At 36.4% G+C, this 19,404-nt stretch overlaps 1 protein-coding gene across 1 annotated transcript; it reads left to right on the plus strand.

The window, feature by feature from the left end:
- The first annotated feature begins 5,325 nt into the window (after positions 1-5,325).
- Positions 5,326-18,376, plus strand: LOC107868902 (regulator of nonsense transcripts 1 homolog). The gene is made up of 29 exons (XM_047394244.1): positions 5,326-6,019; positions 7,662-7,913; positions 7,999-8,169; positions 8,306-8,356; positions 8,921-9,013; positions 9,162-9,257; positions 9,474-9,524; positions 9,642-9,760; positions 10,176-10,284; positions 10,726-10,848; positions 10,951-11,022; positions 11,497-11,568; positions 11,661-11,727; positions 11,872-12,014; positions 12,166-12,237; positions 12,311-12,439; positions 13,259-13,414; positions 13,676-13,789; positions 14,085-14,183; positions 14,257-14,334; positions 14,716-14,850; positions 15,180-15,254; positions 15,399-15,516; positions 16,137-16,507; positions 16,597-16,659; positions 16,725-16,796; positions 16,946-17,077; positions 17,268-17,387; positions 17,584-18,376. The coding sequence occupies exons 1-29, from the start codon at positions 5,498-5,500 to the stop codon at positions 17,722-17,724; spliced, it is 3,816 nt and encodes a 1,271-aa protein (XP_047250200.1). The 5' UTR covers positions 5,326-5,497; the 3' UTR covers positions 17,725-18,376.
- The last annotated feature ends 1,028 nt before the right edge of the window (positions 18,377-19,404 follow it).

Genomic DNA, 19,404 nt, shown 5'->3' on the forward strand with positions numbered 1-19,404 from the left:
GATGTTCTACAACTATTGCCTTAGAGGCAAGACTTGACTCAAAGACTTTCAAACTATAAATTATGCCCTACGGGTAAGAGTTAACTTTACCACGTTATGTTTTTATTTATGAGATGTTCTACAACTATTAGCTTAGAGGTAAGACTTAATTAACTCAAAGACTTTCAAACTACAAATTATGCCCCACGTGCAAGAGTTGACTCTACTACGTTATATTTTCATTTATGAGATGTTCTAAAATTATTGTCTTAGAGGCAAGACTTAGCTCAGGGACTTTCAAACTACAAATTATGCCCTACGAACAAGAGTTGACACTACCACGTTATGTTTTCATTTATGAGATGTTCTACAACTCTTGCCTTAGAGTCAATACTTAATTAGCTCAAGGACTTTCAAACTACAAATTATGCACCACGGACAAGAGTTGACTCTACCACGTTATATTTTCATTTATGAGATGTTCTACAACTATTGCCTTAGAGGCAAAACTTAGCTCAAGGACTTTCAAACTACAAATTATGCCCCACAGGCAAGAGCTGATACTACCACGTTATGTCTTTATTTATGAGATGTTCTACAACTCTTGCCTTAGAGTCAAGACTTAGCTCAAGGACTTTCAAACTACAAATTATGCCCCATGGGCAAGAGTTGACACTATCACATTATGTCTTCATTTATGGGATGTTCTACAACTCTTGCCTTAGAGGCAAGACTTAGCTCAAGGACTTTCAAGTTACAAATTATGCCCCATGGGTAAGAGTTGACACTACCACATTATGCCTTTATTTATGGGATGTTCTACAACTCTTGCATTAGAGGCAAGACTTAGCTCAAGCACTTTCAAATAATAAATTATGGCCCATTGATAAAAATTGACACTACCATATTATGCCTTTATTTATGAGATATTTTACAACTCTTGCCTTAGAGATGCGACTTATCTCAGGAATTTTCAAAGAACTTCGTAACAATAATTCATGCCCTTAAATTTGCTTTGATGTAAAAAAAAGAAGACACCTTTGCGGATTATCCAATTTTTTATTTATGAGCAAAAATAGAAGTTAAGAAAAAAAGAAAGAAATGATCAAACAAAATAGAGAAATAAAAAAAATGAGAAAAAAAGGAAAGAAAAAAAATAAAATCAAGAAAAAAGCGAAGAATTTAAAAAATTGAGAAAAATAAAAATGAGAGGAAAAATAAAAATAAAGTTTGAGAAAAATGAGAGAAAAAAAGAGAATCGAAAAAAGAAAAAAACGATCAAACAGAATAGAGAAATCAAAAAAAGAATGAGGAAAAAAAGGAAGAAAAAAATAATGATTAAGAAAAAAGCGAAAAATTTTAAAAATTGAGAAATAAAAAATAAGAGAAAAAAAATAAAAATAAAGTTTGAGAAAAATGAGGGCAAAAAAAGAGAACCTATAAAAATCAAAAATAAAAGAAAAATAAAGGTTAAAGACAAATGAATTTTAAAAAAAAGGAAAAAAAAGAAATAGATAATTCTTGAGAAAAGAGTTTTAAAAATAAAGGTTCAGACAAATGAATTAAAACATGAAAATAAAATTAAAGAAAAAATAAAAAGTGAAAATAATAAAAATTAGAATAATAAAATTAAATGAAAAAAAGTGAAAATAATAAAATAATAAAATTAAAGGAAAAAATAAAAAGTGAAAATGATAAAAAATAAAATTTGAGAGACAAATAAGTATGGAAAATTTAAAAAATAATATTTGAGGTGTAGAGGGGCAAAATGATACTTGTACTATACTTAAAAAGTAAGGAAGATTATTCTTTAAAGACATTTCTTATTGGGGGCAAATATCTAAAACCATCCATATTTAGGTCTATGACATGCAATTTTCTGCACAATTTTCATTTCATTTTTTTATTGAATTCCATTTAACCAGAAAAATCAGTCAAAAAGTAACATTACAGTAACTTTAATAAGGATATATTAGTAAACCTAATATTCCTTACTTTCGATTTTATTTATCACTAGTTTTTTAATTGAATTTTTATTTTTACTTGTTATTTTTGACATTTTAAGAAAAAAATATTTTTTTCTATTTTACCATTAAGATTAATTATTTTGCTTTCAAATTAAATTCATGATATAATTTAAATATTATTTAATAAGAGTATTATGATAAAATAATTAGGGGACTTTTGCGAGCAATTTGGTATGGATAAACCCTTTGTACGAAAACCCCAAAAATATTCTAAGTCTTCTAAACCCTATAGAAATAAACGCTCCAAGCATAGAAGCAAGGAAGAACGTGAGGCTAGAAAATCCTTTCGTAAGTCTACTAGATTCACAAAAAATCGATCAAAGAGAGATTTAGCCAAAATTAAATGCTATAAGTGTAACCAGTATGGTCATATTGCTTCAAATTGCAAATTACAAAAACTCAAGTCCTTAGGACTTTCTGAAGAAGTTCATGACCAAGTCTATAATTTATTATACTCCTCTGCTTTCGAATACTGGACTTCTCCATAAGATCCTCGAAGGGTTTTTCTAAGGTTGCACTGAAAGTTTGCACTAATATGTGTTCATAATAAGTCCGAGTTTTGTATGATTCGCCAGTAAAATATACATTGGCAGTAAGGTAGTTTTTGAGTAGTCTCCATGCTTCTTTAGAATTTTCTTGACCGGGAATATGCTGATTTTCAATATATAATATAAGCTCTCTAGCATCCAGTTTTTCATATGAAGGCTTATCTTCAGAATTTTCTTGAACTATGGACGCAAAAGAATCTGCAGTTTTTTGTTGATCCGATAAATAAGATTGCAGTTGTTTGTATAATGGATGATTTTCAGGAATGTCGTCTAAATGGACAGAAGAACCAATATTCAGAGCTTTTGATGAGGATGATGCATCACCCTGAATTTTTGAATTGATCAGAGTTCTATTCCCTTGTTGTAAAACAGGAAAATTAGAACTTGCAGAGCTATATGCAGAATTTTGTCGATCAAAATATGAAGGGTTTGTTCGTCCACCTCGATATGAAGAATTTTGATTTCTTCCACCTCGTCCTCTACCTTTGGCGATTTGCCAAGGGGGATCCATACTGCATTATTTCAGAAATTGGACCAGGAATTGGATCAGCATACCATGACATATATTCAATGAGATCTTCATAAAGTGTATCATTTGTAATAAGATTGTCAATAACTTTCCGTAATATGAGCATGTGTAAATCCATATTCAGGGGAACTGCCTTTATAAAGGTGAGTAAGAACTTTGCAGAGAAGAAGTGTAGAAATAACTTCATTAGATCTGTAAGCATTAATCACTTAAATCAATATCAAACCAATAGATTTCGTCATTAATGAATTCGTTGTGGTGAAAGAAAATTTCTTCTTCTATTAGGCGATGAATTAAAGTTTCTAAGATAAGAAAATGAATATCTTCATTCAAAGGAATGCATTTGATAATAGTTATTATAATTTTTTCAGAGAGAAAATATGTGTAAAAACTCATAGAAGATATTCTCTAGATAAAAAATCTGGCAAAGAATTTTCACTACCTCTTTTATATTGTATTTCATAATCAAACGGAGCTAATTGAGCTTGCCACCGCGCAAATATTAATTTAGAAGCATCATGTTTGAAGTCTTTATTAAACATAAATTTAACTGATTGAGCATCAGTACGAATTATAAATTTTTGGTTATACAAATCATCTTGGAATTTTAAAACACATTTTACAATAGTTAGCATTTCATGGGCTACCGTGGCGTATTTTTTCTGACTTTCCGTCCATTTACCAGAATAAAATTGAATCAAACATTCGGTCTTTGTATGGGGATTAACTTGTTTAAGTATTCCGCCATAGCCGATATTTGAAGCGTCAGTTTCAACGATTTTTAACCAGTTAGGGTTTGCAAGAGAAGTACAAGGAAGGGTTTGAACTCTATTTTTTATTAATTTTACTAAATCAGTGTGTGCTTGAGTCCAAGGAGTTTTGTGATCCTTTTTTAGTCTATCATATAAAGGAGCTAAGTCTCTAGACAAATTCTTGTAAAAAGGGGAAATATAGTTAAGACTACCGAGGAATCTTTGAAGCTGTTTTTTATCAGTAATAACATCAGGGAATTTTTGAGCAAATTCTAGAACTCGTTGTATAGGTTCAATAGAACCTTGAGAAATATTATGTCCTAAAAATCTAATGTTTGCCTGAAATAAACTTATCTTAGGTTTAGAGATAACTAAACCGTTTTGAATAATTATTTGTTTAAACGTATGTAAATGTTTAAAATGGGATTCGAGGATTTTTGAAAATACTAAGATATCATCAATATAGACAATGATGAAGTCCATATAGGGGTTAAAAATATCATTCATAATCTTTTGAAATTCGGAAGGAGCATTTTTCAAACCAAATGGCATGACATTCCATTCATACTGTCCGAAAGGAACATTAAAAGCAGTTCTATAACTATGATTTTTATCAATTTGAATTTGCCAATATCCAGATTTTAAATCAAATTTAGAAAATATATTAGCATCATATAATCTGGAAAGTAAGTCCCTTTTATTCGGTATAGGGTATCGAATCCATTTTAAAACTTTATTCAGAGGTTTATAGTTTATAACTAGTCGAGGTATCCCTCGTTCCTTTTCAGCAGCATTATTGACATAAAAAGCTGTGGAGATTTTGAGGGTTTTATAAGACTCTTTTGAAGAAGATTATCAATTTCTGTTTTACAGAATTCTACTAATTCTGTATTCATTTGACAGGGTCAAGATTTTGTAGGAATCTTTTCTTCACTGAAGTCATCTTCATAAGGAAGAGAAACAATGTGCTTCTTTCGATTCCAGAAAGCATTTGGATGATCCGCACAAATATCCAGAATCAATTGATTAGAAATCATTTTTATTTTTCCTTGGACTTTTTGACATTTTAAGAAAAAAATATTTTTTTCTATTTTACCATTAAGATTAATTATTTTGCTTTCAAATTAAATTCATGATATAATGTAAATATTATTTAATAAGAGTATTATGATAAAATAATTATATATATATATATATATATATATATTTAATAAATGTATCAAATTAAAATGTGACAAATAAAACGACTCAGAGAAAGTATTTCATAAATTTCATGTGCTGTCAAATTATGGCACGTAAATTGACACATACAAAATACAATAATTTTTATCATTTAAAACACATGCTCAAACTAACCACACTGATAAACTGAAGGCGGTGCACGCGCCACCTTGAGTCACGTGTCCATAGTCACGAGACCCAACAAAATCAACCAATCACAGAAAGCATCAACTCTTATCTCACGTGACCGTTTCTCCACCTCCCTTCACGAAAACACACACGCACGCACTCACCTATACATACAAAATTTCTGTATCTCTCTCTCTCTCTCACAATTTCCATTTAACACTGTATAAATCCTTAACACACACTCCAAATCTCCCCCAAAAAACAGCTTATATATCAATTCCTAAACCCTAACCCTAATTCTGATCGGAAAAAATGGATAATCCGGCGAACAATTTGTACGAAACGGCGTCGCAACCGGACACGGGAACCGATGCGTACACATTTTTGGAATTCAACACACAAGGCGAAGGCGAAGGTGAAGAAGAATTCGATTACCCCGAATTTCACGAGCTATCACAGCCAATTCGATCGTCTGTTTGGCCTACACCGTCCGATTCATTAGTCTCCGAAGCACCTCCACCCGTTGATCGCCCGATGACGTCATCATCTGACGCTTCTCCGTCGGCGAAATCACGTGGTAGTAGTAGTAAGGTTAAGGGGGTGGGAGGAGGGGTGGATGCGTTGGCTGTAGGTATGAGTGGGTTGAATTTTGAAGAGACTGTTGAGGATGAAGGGTTTGAGTATGGGAAAGGGGATTTTGGTGTTGAACATGCTTGTAAGTACTGTGGAGTCACGAATCCTGCTTGTGTGGTTAGGTGTAATGTTCCGTCTTGCCGTAAATGGTTCTGTAATTCCAGAGGGAATACTTCCGGCTCTCATATTGTTAATCACTTGGTATGTATGTATGTATTTGTGTTTTGTCAAATATACTAATGTTTAGCTATTTTTTCTATATGTTGTGTGATGTTAAGGTAGTAACAATTGTGAAATGATAGTTATTTAACTTATCAAAGAAGAATTGTGGATTAATTGTAATGTACTAATGTGGGTGGACCTATGACCAGAATAGTGAATTAGGTGCAGCTGTAGCAGTGTGCAGCTTATTGTCATATGAGAGTGTTTCTTTTTCTCTATTAAGGCTGTTGGATATGTTAAAACCAGCATGTTGGAGTCATATTAGCAAACACCCTCTCTAGCTCCGCGAGGTAGAGGTAAGGTCTGTGTACACACTACGCTCGCCAGACCCCGCTTTGCGGGATTTCACTGATTATGTTGTTGTTGTAGCATATTGGAGTCGTAAGACTCGTGAAGTGTGTTTATGAAATGGAAGCTTTAAACTTGTGAATATATGCTGCTTGAGGTCACAACTTATGATCTTTCCTATAATGAGGTGTTGTGACATCCAAAAATGGTGAGAGTTGTTATGGCCTGTGGTCATTGCATGAAAAATCTGTTCAGACATGCTCCCAGAGTTTGGCTGTCAGGGATGATGATAACTAATATAGCTGGTGCCTGGTGGGTTATCTCCAAGAAAAGAATACTATAGCTGGTGGGAATTGTGAGAAAGCTGCTGCATTGGATTGAACCGGAAGACTTTCACCAGTAACTTTTTAATGAATCAATGATTTGAGTTTGTATTGGCGATTTGAGGAACTGGAAACAACTTATTGAAAGGTGGAATCAAACAGGCCCTACTGGAAAAGAATGTAGAGGATTCATATCTTAGTGCTAAGTTGTTCCTCATTCTAATTTATAACTTAAGAGGGTTCATACAACCAACTCCAACTAGTTTGGATACAAATGATCTAGTATGAGTAGTAGTTTAATTTAAGAAGCTGAGCTTATTCGTCACTAATGAAGAATCCTATGTGCGTCTAAATTCTCTCTTTCCCTTTCGGATACTCTGTCGTTACGGATGAGGTCTTTGCCATGTTCAGTTCTTTTTCTTGGACATGGCGATGGATATCAACCTGGGAATATGAAACCGTTGTTCTTTAGACCCGTATCTCGTGTTTGGAATCCTAATACATGACCTCTCCAGAGTTTGTGGAGGGCCTGTAATTTGTGGTGTTCATTTCTTCTTGTTCACGTAACTAAGTTCCTGTCAGATTGTTGAAGATTTTATTTCTTTTGCAAGCCATTTTCTGAGACGTAAAGAAAAATTGAACTGATCTTTGTATTTTATCAAGATGAAAAGTGAAAGCATTAAAAATAAAAATAAATAAAGAGTGAAGGCAGTACCTTTTGCTGATTGCTAAGGGAGTTGATATCCTTTTTTTACATGCTTAATGTCCATTAGATGCGAGTCTTACCTGTTAAGATAGGACAAATATCGTGTAAGTGTTTGCCAACATTTTGTTTCTTGTTACTATCGTAAACAGTGGGATGTCTACATGCATTGACAAAAATAGATTATGAGCTATATTTGTTTGCTAGCTGTACCTTGGCTTTTCCTGTAGTTGGCACATCTGTCATTCTCACTCTAGAGACAAGGCATTTGGAAATTACTGAATCTAATCTACAACATTCACCATAGGTCCGAGCGAAACACAAGGAGGTTTGTCTGCATAAAGATAGTCCACTGGGAGAAACAATTCTAGAGTGCTACAACTGTGGATGTCGGAACGTCTTTCTTCTTGGTTTCATTTCTGCCAAGACAGAGAGTGTCGTTGTTCTCCTCTGCAGGGAACCATGTTTAAATGTCAATGCACTGAAGGATATGAATTGGGATTTGAGTCAGTGGTGCCCCCTTATCGATGACAGGTGTTTCTTACAGTGGCTCGTCAAGGTGTGGGATTCTCTTTTGTGGTTCCCCTTAGGTGCTCTCTGAGTTTTGCTCCTCTCCTGTTTCTGTAACCTATTGCCCGGTGCAGGTCCCATCAGAGCAAGAACAGTTGCGGGCACGCCAAATCAGTGCTCAACAAATAAATAAAATTGAAGAATTGTGGAAGACAAATCCTGACGCTAACCTGGAAGATCTTGAGAAGCCAGGTGTGGATGATGAACCTCAGCCTGTTGGCTTGAAGTATGAAGATGCCTATCAGGTGTCCTTGATATTGCTATCCCATTTTATTTAGTTTTTGTTGTCTAATAAATGCTCTGTATAATTACCCTGGATTGTATTCGTGAATTAATTCTTCATGACATGATAACTAAGTTTCGCTATTTCTTTTAATTTAGTATCAAAACATATTTGCACCTCTGATCAAGCTTGAAGCTGACTATGATAAGGTATGTCAGCCATTTCAATGATTTTACTTGCTGATTTTTCGTGTGCATTTTGTTCCTTTGGATTCTTGGCTTTTTGTTTCATCCAAAGAAGTAGTTTGTTTTTCTTTTGTGGATCATTTCTCTTGTTTAGGTTTTTCTTTTGAATAGTGTAGTACTTCGGGTGATGTAGTACCAGTAGAGTGGCATGTTAGTAGGGTGTGTCTATCCAATAGTCTTAATCCATAAGTAACCTTACATTTTCTCCTAAATGTGTCTAATGTGTAAACTATGAGATGTTTCTTCTCTCTTTTATGAATAAATTCCGTACTTTGTCAATCTTAGACATTGTTTCTTCTTAGGAGATGTGTTCTCTCCGTGTCAATAGCCTACTGTCAGTCTTCTTCTTCTTCTTCTTCTTCTTCTTTTTTTTTTTTTTGGAAACTGGTAATGTTGTATTTGTCAGCATTAAGGACATGCTGGTGACCCCAAAAAAATTTACTGATAGCGCCTTTTCTGTATGTTGTAATGTTTTACATTGAGGTTTAATACCGCGTATCTTAATGATATTGTATTTTTATTTGGTAGATGATGAAAGAGTCTCAAAGTAAAGATAACCTCAATGTTCGGTGGGACATTGGTCTCAACAAGAAGCGTGTTGCATATTTTGTTTTCCCGAAGGTATATTATCGTCCTCATAAAAGTTTTCTCTAATGGCTCTCGTCAAGCTTGAGATTCTTGTTATGTTACATTGCTGTCATCGCCAATTGGTGGGATTTCTTTTGTGTCTTCACTCATCTGGACTGAACATAGGGTTCTGTTCTTTTAGGAAGACAATGAGTTACGACTTGTACCTGGTGATGAGCTACGGCTGCGTTATTCTGGGGATGCAGCTCATCCAGCATGGCAGTCAGTAGGGCATGTGGTATGGACCTTGATCTCTCACCCTGTTTAGAAGGGAAAAGCTATTGAGCCTTCTTAAGACTGTAAACACCCTTTCTATTAAAAAAAAGGCTGTAAACACCCTTAAACACATACAAGATGACTTACAAGGAGAAGTGTATTCTTCTGCATCTATTATTTGCGTCTTTTTTGGCTGGCTTTTTGACCAAGACTGGTGTATTGTTTCTTTCATCTCCAGATAAAATTAACTGCTCAAGAAGAGGTAGCCCTTGAGCTTCGTGCCAGTCAGGTACATTAATTTTTAGGATTTTTTATTTTCTCTCTTATAATCTTTTCCCTCTAACGAACACAAAAGTTAGATCGCGATGTGTGTTCTTAATTCATTTAAAATCTTCCTGTCTTGCAGGGAGTTCCGGTTGATGTGACACATGGGCTGAGTGTTGACTTTGTTTGGAAGAGTACGAGCTTTGATAGGATGCAGACTGCAATGAAAACTTTTGCAGTGGATGAGACAAGTGTCAGTGGGTGAGTGAGAATGCCTGAATTTGTAAAGAATTAAAATAAAATGATACATGTCCTTTTTTCCTCTTTTTTGTGTTATTTTCCTTACATTTGTACTTTTACGTCTTGCATTCTAAATATATTCATGTCATATTAGCATTCATAATTTCTTCAGAATGTTGATATACTGTGATTCTTGGGGGGCATTTATATTGCAAGAATTAACTGTTTCTGCTTTACTTTGCTGTTTCTGAATGTGATAGATAATTCACTTTGCTTGCTTTCCAGTGTTGCTGTTAGGAGGGTTTTCTGAAGTAATATGATATAGCTGTAGTTTTTCTTACTTGATGACTTGTGGCAAATAACTTTCTTTGTGTCTATGGGATTATAACTTTTTGATTAGAATACTTATGTTTGACTCATTGATTCTACTATGCAGGTACATTTACCATCACTTGTTAGGTCACGAAGTTGAGATGCAGATGGTTCGGAATACACTTCCCCGCCGTTTTGGTGCTCCTGGTCTTCCAGAGCTTAATGCGTCTCAGGTTGGCGGTTCTGTCTTCTTTGAACTTTTAGCTCCTCTTATTGTTTTTAAAACAGCAGAGTTGTCTATCTAGTTTCAGTATTTATCTTGCTCCTGCCCCTTTTTCAGGAATATTTTTAATATGTATTTTGGGCAAGTTGAATAGTTGCTAGGGCACACCTTAGGAATAGAAGTTATGAGATTTATACATGTGCACACTTTTGCATCTAGAGAGCTACTTATGTCGTGATAGTTATGTTAGCTGACTTTGAGATTTTTGCTAATGATAATTTTAGTTGCTTGCATTGTGAGTGTCACCGTGTAAAAAGTGCGGACATAACCAACATTCTGCATCTAATTTGTTGAAAGAAAAGAGGAAAAGTGTTCTCCCCATCACATCTCCGATGGAAGGAAACGAATAAGAGGAATAATATTGTCTTATTTTACATGTATGTCTTTCTAGGTTTTTGCTGTAAAAAGTGTTCTCCAAAAGCCCGTCAGTTTAATTCAAGGTCCGCCTGGTACGGGAAAAACTGTTACCTCGGCTGCCATCGTGTATCATATGGCCAAGCAAGGCCAGGGCCAGGTAAGTTTTATTTGTCTACAACTTTACGTTACTTCGTTGTTAAGTGTTAACCTCTTGATTCTAAGCATATTCTCTGTTGTTTCTTTGGCTAATTTTCATCAGGTTTTGGTCTGTGCACCCAGTAACGTAGCTGTGGACCAATTAGCAGAGAAAATAAGTGCTACTGGTCTGAAGGTGAGGCACCAGCATTTGTGTGTATCTCCCTTTTCTGGATTGCTTTCATTGAGTTATCCTAACGAGTCCTTTCGCGATTTCTTTTGTAGTAGATCTTAAGATTATGCATAAAAAATGCTCAGTAGTTGTAAAACAAAAATAACGTTCAGCATTTTTGCTTGGTTATCAACACATAATTCTTTGTTGTTGTATAATGGAAGTAGCCTATTGAATTTTGAACTATTCTTCCTTGTCTTTTTGGCATCACATATTCCCTCTATCCTCCTCTACCCCCTTTCCTTGTGTTGATTGGTCAGGAGGAGTACTTTTCCATGACTTGAAGGCGTCGTGATGATTGTTATATAACCACCCAACTAAAGGAAAAAAGAAAGAGAAATCGAAAGTATTGAGAACATAGGAATCACAGAAAATGAATAGAAATATCATCGAATGTTGGATTCTTCAGTTCTTTCTTTATGATTTCTTTTCTCCCAGGTTGTCAGGCTCTGTGCCAAGTCAAGAGAAGCTGTCAGTTCTCCTGTTGAGCATTTAACCCTTCACTATCAGGTTAGTTCTTTTGTAATTATCACACACACGAGTTTGCTTTCCGAACCTTAATATTCTTTACTCTTCCATTTTTCGACTCCTTTTCCATGTAGGTTCGTCATCTTGACACATCCGAGAAGAGTGAACTTCACAAGTTACAGCAACTGAAGGATGAACAAGGTTGGTGTTCCCTTCTAGTTTATTTATGCTTTATGGATATTGATGTTCCAATTTATGTAAGGATTTTTTAGCTTGAAGTCTTTGGTTTTCTATGTACATACACGATTCTCATTTTCCAGATTCATTTGATTTATCGACATTCAGGAGAACTCTCCAGCAGTGATGAGAAGAAATATAAAGCTCTGAAACGGGCTACAGAGAGGGAGATTGCTCAAAGTGCTGATGTGATTTGTTGCACCTGTGTTGGTGCTGGAGATCCTAGATTGGCAAATTTCAGATTCCGTCAGGTTGGTTTGCCTTAGAAGTAAAGATGTTGAGGGTCTTTAGCTCTTTTCTCATTTTCCTATCTATTTGATTTTTTTTGTGTGCGCGCTTTTCATTCATCTGGATGTTTCCTTGCTCTGGTTTCAACATCTCTGCTATGCAACTTCATTGCAGGTGCTCATTGATGAGTCCACTCAAGCTGCTGAACCTGAGTGCCTTATTCCTTTGGTTCTTGGAGCAAAGCAGGTAACTGCAACAATTATTTCATATTGAGGTACACTATACAGAAGGAAGATACTTACTGTAATTTATGTGCTAGATTGTCCTTGTTGGTGATCACTGCCAGCTTGGACCTGTCATTATGTGCAAGAAAGCTGCACGGGCTGGACTTGCTCAATCCCTGTTTGAACGCCTTGTACTGCTGGGTGTGAAGCCAATTAGGTTGCAGGTGATTTTCTGGGCAGTTTCTTTTTTGCATATCTTTTTCTGGGATTATGAGGTTTTATGGATTGTGAGAACCAGTGTTTTCTCTAATTCCCCGTGCAATTGATATAGAGATTTAAAGAGCTCAGGTGTTCTATGAAGACTCGGTTCTTTCTTCTTACCTTTTTTCTGGGTGAGGTGTTTATGCCCCATCTAAATTTAATAATTTCTTCATTGGCCCACCCATCTTTTTTCTTCAATAGGTGGAGGATAAAAAAGAAGATGCTTCTTTTTTTTTTTTTTTTTGATAACCGTGGTGTTGGGGACAGCTTGCGCCTTGCATGCACCTCGACTAATTCCACAAGATGCCTAACACCTCCCACCAACAACATGTACCAAGTAACTCTATCCACCAAAACTAGGACAAGAGAAGAAATTTCTAGTTTTAAGTGTGTGATATTCCCGTGCTTCATACCAAATTGTGTAGTAGGATAGCAAGTCCCTATCCTACTTGCATCTCAGCTATTGAGTTTCTACTCGTCATTCTAGCCTTTTTCATTTGCCTGACAAAGTATAGTCGTACATACTCTGCTACCATTACTTTCATGATTGGATCTTCTTTTCTCTTTAAAATTATTATTAACTTAATGGATTGTCATCTATGCTCTTCTCAAAAAAAAAAAAAAGAATTGTCGTCTATGCAGTTAGGACTCCTCTTTACTGTTAAATGTTTGTACCTTCCCTTCTGCTTTTCCTTTTATTTTCCTTGTAAAGTTTAAGCGTTTATAATTTGCTCAACTGATATGTAATGTTGGTTATCCTGTCCATTGAAATGCAATATTAGGTACAATACCGTATGCATCCTGCACTATCGGAGTTTCCCTCAAATAGCTTTTACGAAGGTACTCTTCAAAATGGTGTAACCATCAACGAGAGACAATCCTTAGGCATTGATTTTCCTTGGCCTGTACCAAACCGTCCCATGTTCTTTTATGTCCAGGTATTCTCAATTTGTTTAAAAACAATTAGTTTTCAGGTACTCTCAATTAATCTAGCTGATCTCCTGATGTCCTTTGAGTGTGTGTGTGTATTTGTTCTTTTTTGATTGTCTTTACATATTACTGCTATGGCTATGAAGATGCTAAGGATTATGTTTGTAGGGATATAGCCATATAGGCTGACCAATTCGTGTTTGCTTTTTATTTTGTGTATTCCCATTTTCTGGCTGTATAAATTCATACACAGTTTTTAATATCTTTAGATGGGACAAGAGGAGATCAGTGCTAGTGGAACTTCCTATCTAAATAGAACTGAAGCTGCCAACGTTGAGAAGCTAGTGACTACATTCCTCAAAAGTGGTGTAGTCCCTAGTCAGGTATGTGGTTATTTAGTTTTTTAATTTGTTCTTTGAATGCTGTGGAAGTTTTTTTGAAATTTCTGCAAAGTAAAACTTGAAGATGGGACAATCATTTTCAAGCATCTATTTAAGAGAAACCATGATCCTTAAGACTTAATTTGAAGAAAGTTTTCTTATTACTAAGTTTTAAAACCTGTACTCACACTTCCTACTTCCAAATGCATAATGACAGAAATTTTCTTTCTGGTACTATCATTTCCTTTTCTCGGCAATCAAAAGTACCTAGGAGTTGAATAATTCTTTTGTATGCCAGATTGGAGTTATAACACCATATGAGGGGCAAAGAGCATACATTGTAAATTACATGTCCAGAAATGGTGCTTTAAGGCAGCAACTTTACAAGGAAATTGAGGTAAGTTGTGAATAGGGGGACTACTATGGTTCTCTTAGATGCTTTCAATTAACTGGGTAATTTTTATTTTCAGGTTGCAAGTGTAGATTCATTTCAAGGAAGGGAAAAAGATTATATCATCTTGTCTTGTGTCAGGAGCAATGAACATCAGGTTGGTATTGACCTCCATAATTATCTGTTTTCACTTACTGTTCATGTTAATATGATACCAATGTGGTTCAGTGTATAGATAGTTTGTAATTGTTATGTGGTGTTTGCTCCCTTTTCCCCACTCCGTCCACAGCATGTATGCACCATACACACTGATTTTTGCATCCCGCCATTTCTAAAATGTGAGACTAGTTTTCCCACCTCTTTTTGATTTGGGGGTACAAGAGGTGGACTGAGTTTCTAATACTTCATTGGTTGTTCTGGGCTTCTGGCCATAAAGTTATGTAAAACTAAAAGAACAGGCTGGCTGAACATCCCATATTACCAGTGTCTTATAAGTAACTGCAGGCTTTATAGTTTACTTGATTGTTATTCCTTTCAGGGCATCGGGTTTCTTAATGATCCTCGCAGGCTCAATGTTGCTCTTACACGTGCTCGTTATGGAATCGTTATCCTTGGAAATCCCAAAGTGTTGAGCAAGCAGCCTCTCTGGAATGGCTTGTTGACACACTACAAGGTAATTCTTAAATATTGCTGGAAAGAAAATTCTAGTTAACTTTTTCTTTCTATAATTTCTGTTCTAATACTGATTTTAAATACTTATTACCTAATAGACAGCCTTTCATGGTTATTCTAAACTAAGGTGTTGTTGAACTGGTTATTTTTGACAATTTGCCTGTTGCATGTTATTTTGGGCCATCCTCTTTGTAAGAGGGTGTTGTATTGGCTTTGAGTTTGTCTGACTAATCATATTGTTTTAAACTTCAGAACTCACTTCACTATCACTTCACTATCTCTTTTAGTTTTGCCTGGAGATGCTCAAACTTTAATATGTTTGTCAATCAGGAGAACGAATGCTTGGTAGAAGGTCCTTTAAATAACTTAAAGCAAAGCATGGTTCAGTTTCAGAAGCCAAAAAAGGTACTGAAAGGTGCATATATGTTCTTTCGAAGTTTGATGTTTGTGCTTGTGCCTCAGCAGAATGTATCATATTGTGGTTCTGATGTGATCAAAGCCATTGTGGTTCTGATGTGGTGTTGATCTTACGTATCACTGGTTTTGCAGATCTACAATGACCGCAGGCTTTTCTTTGGTGGTGGACCTGGAATTGTTCCCGGTGATAACTATGGACCTGCTGCCTCATCAAACCCTAATGCTGACAGGCGAAATAGTCGCTCTAGGGGTATGTTGGATCTAATTTTTCTCCTATTGGCTTATGTTAGATTCATGATTCAGTATCTTTGATGTGTATGGTTTGAAATGTTATGATATGGATGTGCCTATTTCCAAATGGATTCTAGAGACGCCAAGAGTTTGCTAAAAGTTAAGGGGACCTGTTATCCGTACCCATGAGCTATACTCATTACTCATGCATGTTTCCTGTAAAATTGCTATCTGATGGAATTTCTTTTGAGATGATGATTCCCCCCCTATAAGGTACCATATTGATGCGCGATTAGGGATAACCTTGTATACGAAGTAGAGGATTTAGATAAGAATGTGATTCTCTAAAAGAACCATCTAGTCGTACTGGGAATCCTGTTGGTGCTCCAAAAATTATTCAATAATATAATGGTCCTCGTAATACGTAGAATGCAGTTGTTTGGCTTGGTGATTCCATGTTGAGCAGGTTTCATCTGATAAGGTGGTTAGAATCCGAACTACCTCCTTTCCTTGCCAAGTTTTCTTGAATTGGTGCCTGCAAAGTGGAAGCATGTGTTATGGTTCAAATTACAGTGTGTGTTAGTACATCAAAAAAGTCATGTATATTGCTCAGGTTGTGAACTTTTTATCGTTTTATAGGCTCTTACATGGCACCTGGTCCATCCAATGGTACTCACAGACCTGGTGTCTATCCTTCTGGTTATCCAATGCCTCGAGTTCCCATCTCCCCTTACCACGGTGGCCCTCCTCAACCATATGCAATTCCTGCTCGTGGTGCTATACACGGGCCAGTTGGAGCTGTACCTCATGTTCCTCAGCCAGGTAGCCGGGGTTTTGGGGCCGGGCGTGGGAATGCTAATGCTCCAATCGGTAGCCATCTTTCTCACCAGCAAGCCTCCCAGCAACCTATTGGAAGTCATGGACCTAACTTCAACTTTTCTGCACATGAAAATCCAAACACTCAGCCATCTGTGGGAGGACCTTTATCTCAGCCTGGATATGCTTCAAATGTTAGTAAACCTGTTAATTCTTTCACTATTCTATCATTTACTTATTGTTCTAATAGTAAGCATGATTTTTTAATTCTAAAACATCATAGATGGCTGTTCAAGGACCAAGCCAGACGTTTCGCGATGGATTTTCGATGGGTGGCATGTCACAGGTAATTGATTTTGTTAATTGATTGTTATTTGCTTCAACATATTTATCCTTAAATTTCTTTATCAGGACTTCTTGGGTGATGATTTCAAGAGCCAGGGATCCCATGTTCCATATCATGTTGCTGACTTCTCTACACAGGTACTGGTCCACATATGAAGCTGCTATTTACTACCTTAACTTGTACAATATCTTGATGTTCCCACCCCTCTCCAACTAATTTGTAGGTATAATTTTATTTTATTTTTTGGTAAGTAGCACTAATGCAGCTTTGTTTCACTTCTGTTCAGGCTTCTCAAAGTGGATATGCTGTTGATTATGTAAATCAGGGAGCACAGGCTGGTTTCCCAGGAAATTTTTTGAACCAGAATTCCCAAGCTGGATACTCACGTTTTGGTTCAGGAAATGAATTTATGTCACAGGTAAGCTGGTCCAGTCCTTTGGCCCCTTCTTCTCTCTCTTTAAAGTCTGTTGGGGGAAATGGAAGTGTCACCAGTCTCTCTTCATAGGTGGTGAACAACTATTATCTGATGTGGTTTCCTTTGGCGATGTTTCTCTTCTTCCTGATGACCTGGGTCTTTTGCTTATGTCATCATTTTGATTGCTTTGCAGGATTACATAGCTCATGGATCCCAAGGTCTCTTCACACAAGCTGGATACAACGATCCATCTCAAGAGGACAGTTCACAGAACCATTTTGGCATGTCCAGTGCAAATCCACTTCAGTCTCAGGTTACTGCATTCATTAATTCTGCTTGGTATGACGTATGCACGCACATCACGTGGACGTCTTCAGCCACTGGGAAGTTTATTCTTCACCAGGATAAAAATTTAGGGACTTTACGTGTTGCAAAATTTTCCTTTTTATTGGTTAGTTCATCAGTCTAATTAACGTCAATATCAAAAAATTTTCTGTTTTTTTCTCCAGAGTTTACTCAATCCACTGTACTCCCAGCCTTTTGGGCACTACAACACCCAACCATTGAACATGCAAAGTTCCCAACCTCAACAGCAGCAAGCCCCACAAGTCCAAGGCTCACAAAATCAGAAACTCCATTACAACGGTTAAAGACCACCGGCTTGTTGTTTAATGAGTTATGGTTTTGCATCCAACAACTTGGTTTGTGCTGTCATGTGTGACTGTATTATCTGTTTAAGATGGAGTAAGAGTGCTGAAATTCAGGTCAGTTGGTGACAACCTGATGATTCTGAATGATTTTGATTCTGAGGGATGGAGTGGAGGAAGACTCTCTGGTAAAGAAAAGCCCGGGCAGCACATCCAGTGCTGAGAAAGGTGAAATAACAGGTGTTATCTGCTTGAGGTTGTGTGCCGTGCATGAGAAGATAACTCTTTATTCTTCAGGAGAGAATATTACATGGCATGGAATTAGTCGGAGGGTGACGGTTATTAAAACAGCCGCGCATGGAAGCTGCTAGCACTATCGTCCTGTACAGGTATTCTGGCAAAAATCAACATAAGCCTTCCAGCTCTTCCTGACATGTAATTAATACTCACTAGCATGTAGACGACTATGGATGTGTTTGTCAATAATTCAGCAATGCCACTGCTGTTATAGACTTAGGTACCTAAGCTTGGGGAGTCTGCCTTCCAATCTACTTAGTTTGAATTTGAATCAGTAATGGAGTATCATTTTGTTTTTAGGGTGATTGTTGTTCACAGCACTTGTTGATATAGTCAATGCAAGTATTTAACGTGTTCATCTAGTGTTTAGCACCGTCTTCTTGGCTGTAGCAATCCCCTTTATTCCCTAGTTGGCGATGGATTTGCAGTGCTGTTTGTGCATTTGCAATCATTTTTGAAGTTACATCTATGGCTAAGTTCAAATGTTGTATGTTGGATAGTGCAAAAAGCTTCAAACGATGGGTAGTATAAACTGGACGCTGTACTATATTTTGGAGGCACACAATCAAATCCAAATGATTTCTCAGTCATAATTGCAGCACCTATATAAGAGCCCATTTGTAACAAATTTTGTACCGTGGTCTTTAACATTTATACGTAAGATATTTTTTTGATTACAAGCAAAGCATAAAATAAAGACGGCTATTATCAAACTGTGTCCCAAGATGAGTTGTTACACACTCCTTGGTGGATTTCAGCTTCCATAACCATTGTCATGCTATCTTAGTCGATCAAAACCCTTTGTGAGATCTAGGTAAGCATGCAGTCTGGCACCGTAACTCAGCTTCAGCTTCTGGTTCATCCTGCATCTCCAGTTCTGCCTACCTAAAATGGCCCACTTGGGGCTCTTGATTTCGTGGTGTGGCTCAACAAAGCAGATGCATTGTCCTGCCTATTTAAGGTTTGAGAAAAGGTCGAGGGTGTTGCCCCCGAGGCCTCTAATCATTGGCTTTATCTGGTATAATTCACACTCTTCGGAGGGAATCAGCTACTGGACAATTATTGCAACCGACCCATCAACTTGAAAAATACTCATCGTATTAAACTAGTGAGATAGTAATTTACCTAACCTTCTGAATACATCTATCTCAGTGAACTTATAAAATTTACTGCTACAAATGAATAGATGTTGATATGGATATGTTTACCTTTTGAGTACCATTAAGAGATAAGCTTTATAGTACTGTCCTACAAATCCCTTTGATTAAATCTTATATTAGTCAACAAAGGAGATAAAAGGAACTTTATCATTCCCCACACCTAATTGAATTGGCTGGAGACAACACATGAACATTCAACTTTAGTTTCCCACCGTTCAGGTGTCCA

Source organism: Capsicum annuum, chromosome 1, assembly GCF_002878395.1.
Source record: "Capsicum annuum cultivar UCD-10X-F1 chromosome 1, UCD10Xv1.1, whole genome shotgun sequence".
In the NCBI taxonomy this organism is placed as follows: domain Eukaryota; kingdom Viridiplantae; phylum Streptophyta; class Magnoliopsida; order Solanales; family Solanaceae; genus Capsicum; species Capsicum annuum.

What these genes read in the sequence shown, in the direction of transcription:
- LOC107868902 (XM_047394244.1), top strand. Translation starts at nt 5,498, where the DNA reads ATGGATAATCCGGCGAACAATTTGTACGAAACGGCGTCGCAACCGGAC. An exon ending in CTCATATTGTTAATCACTTG is followed by an intron (nt 6,020 to 7,661) that starts GTATGTATGTAT and finishes CATTCACCATAG; the next exon opens with GTCCGAGCGAAACACAAGGA. An exon ending in TAAGTGCTACTGGTCTGAAG is followed by an intron (nt 11,023 to 11,496) that starts GTGAGGCACCAG and finishes CTTTTCTCCCAG; the next exon opens with GTTGTCAGGCTCTGTGCCAA.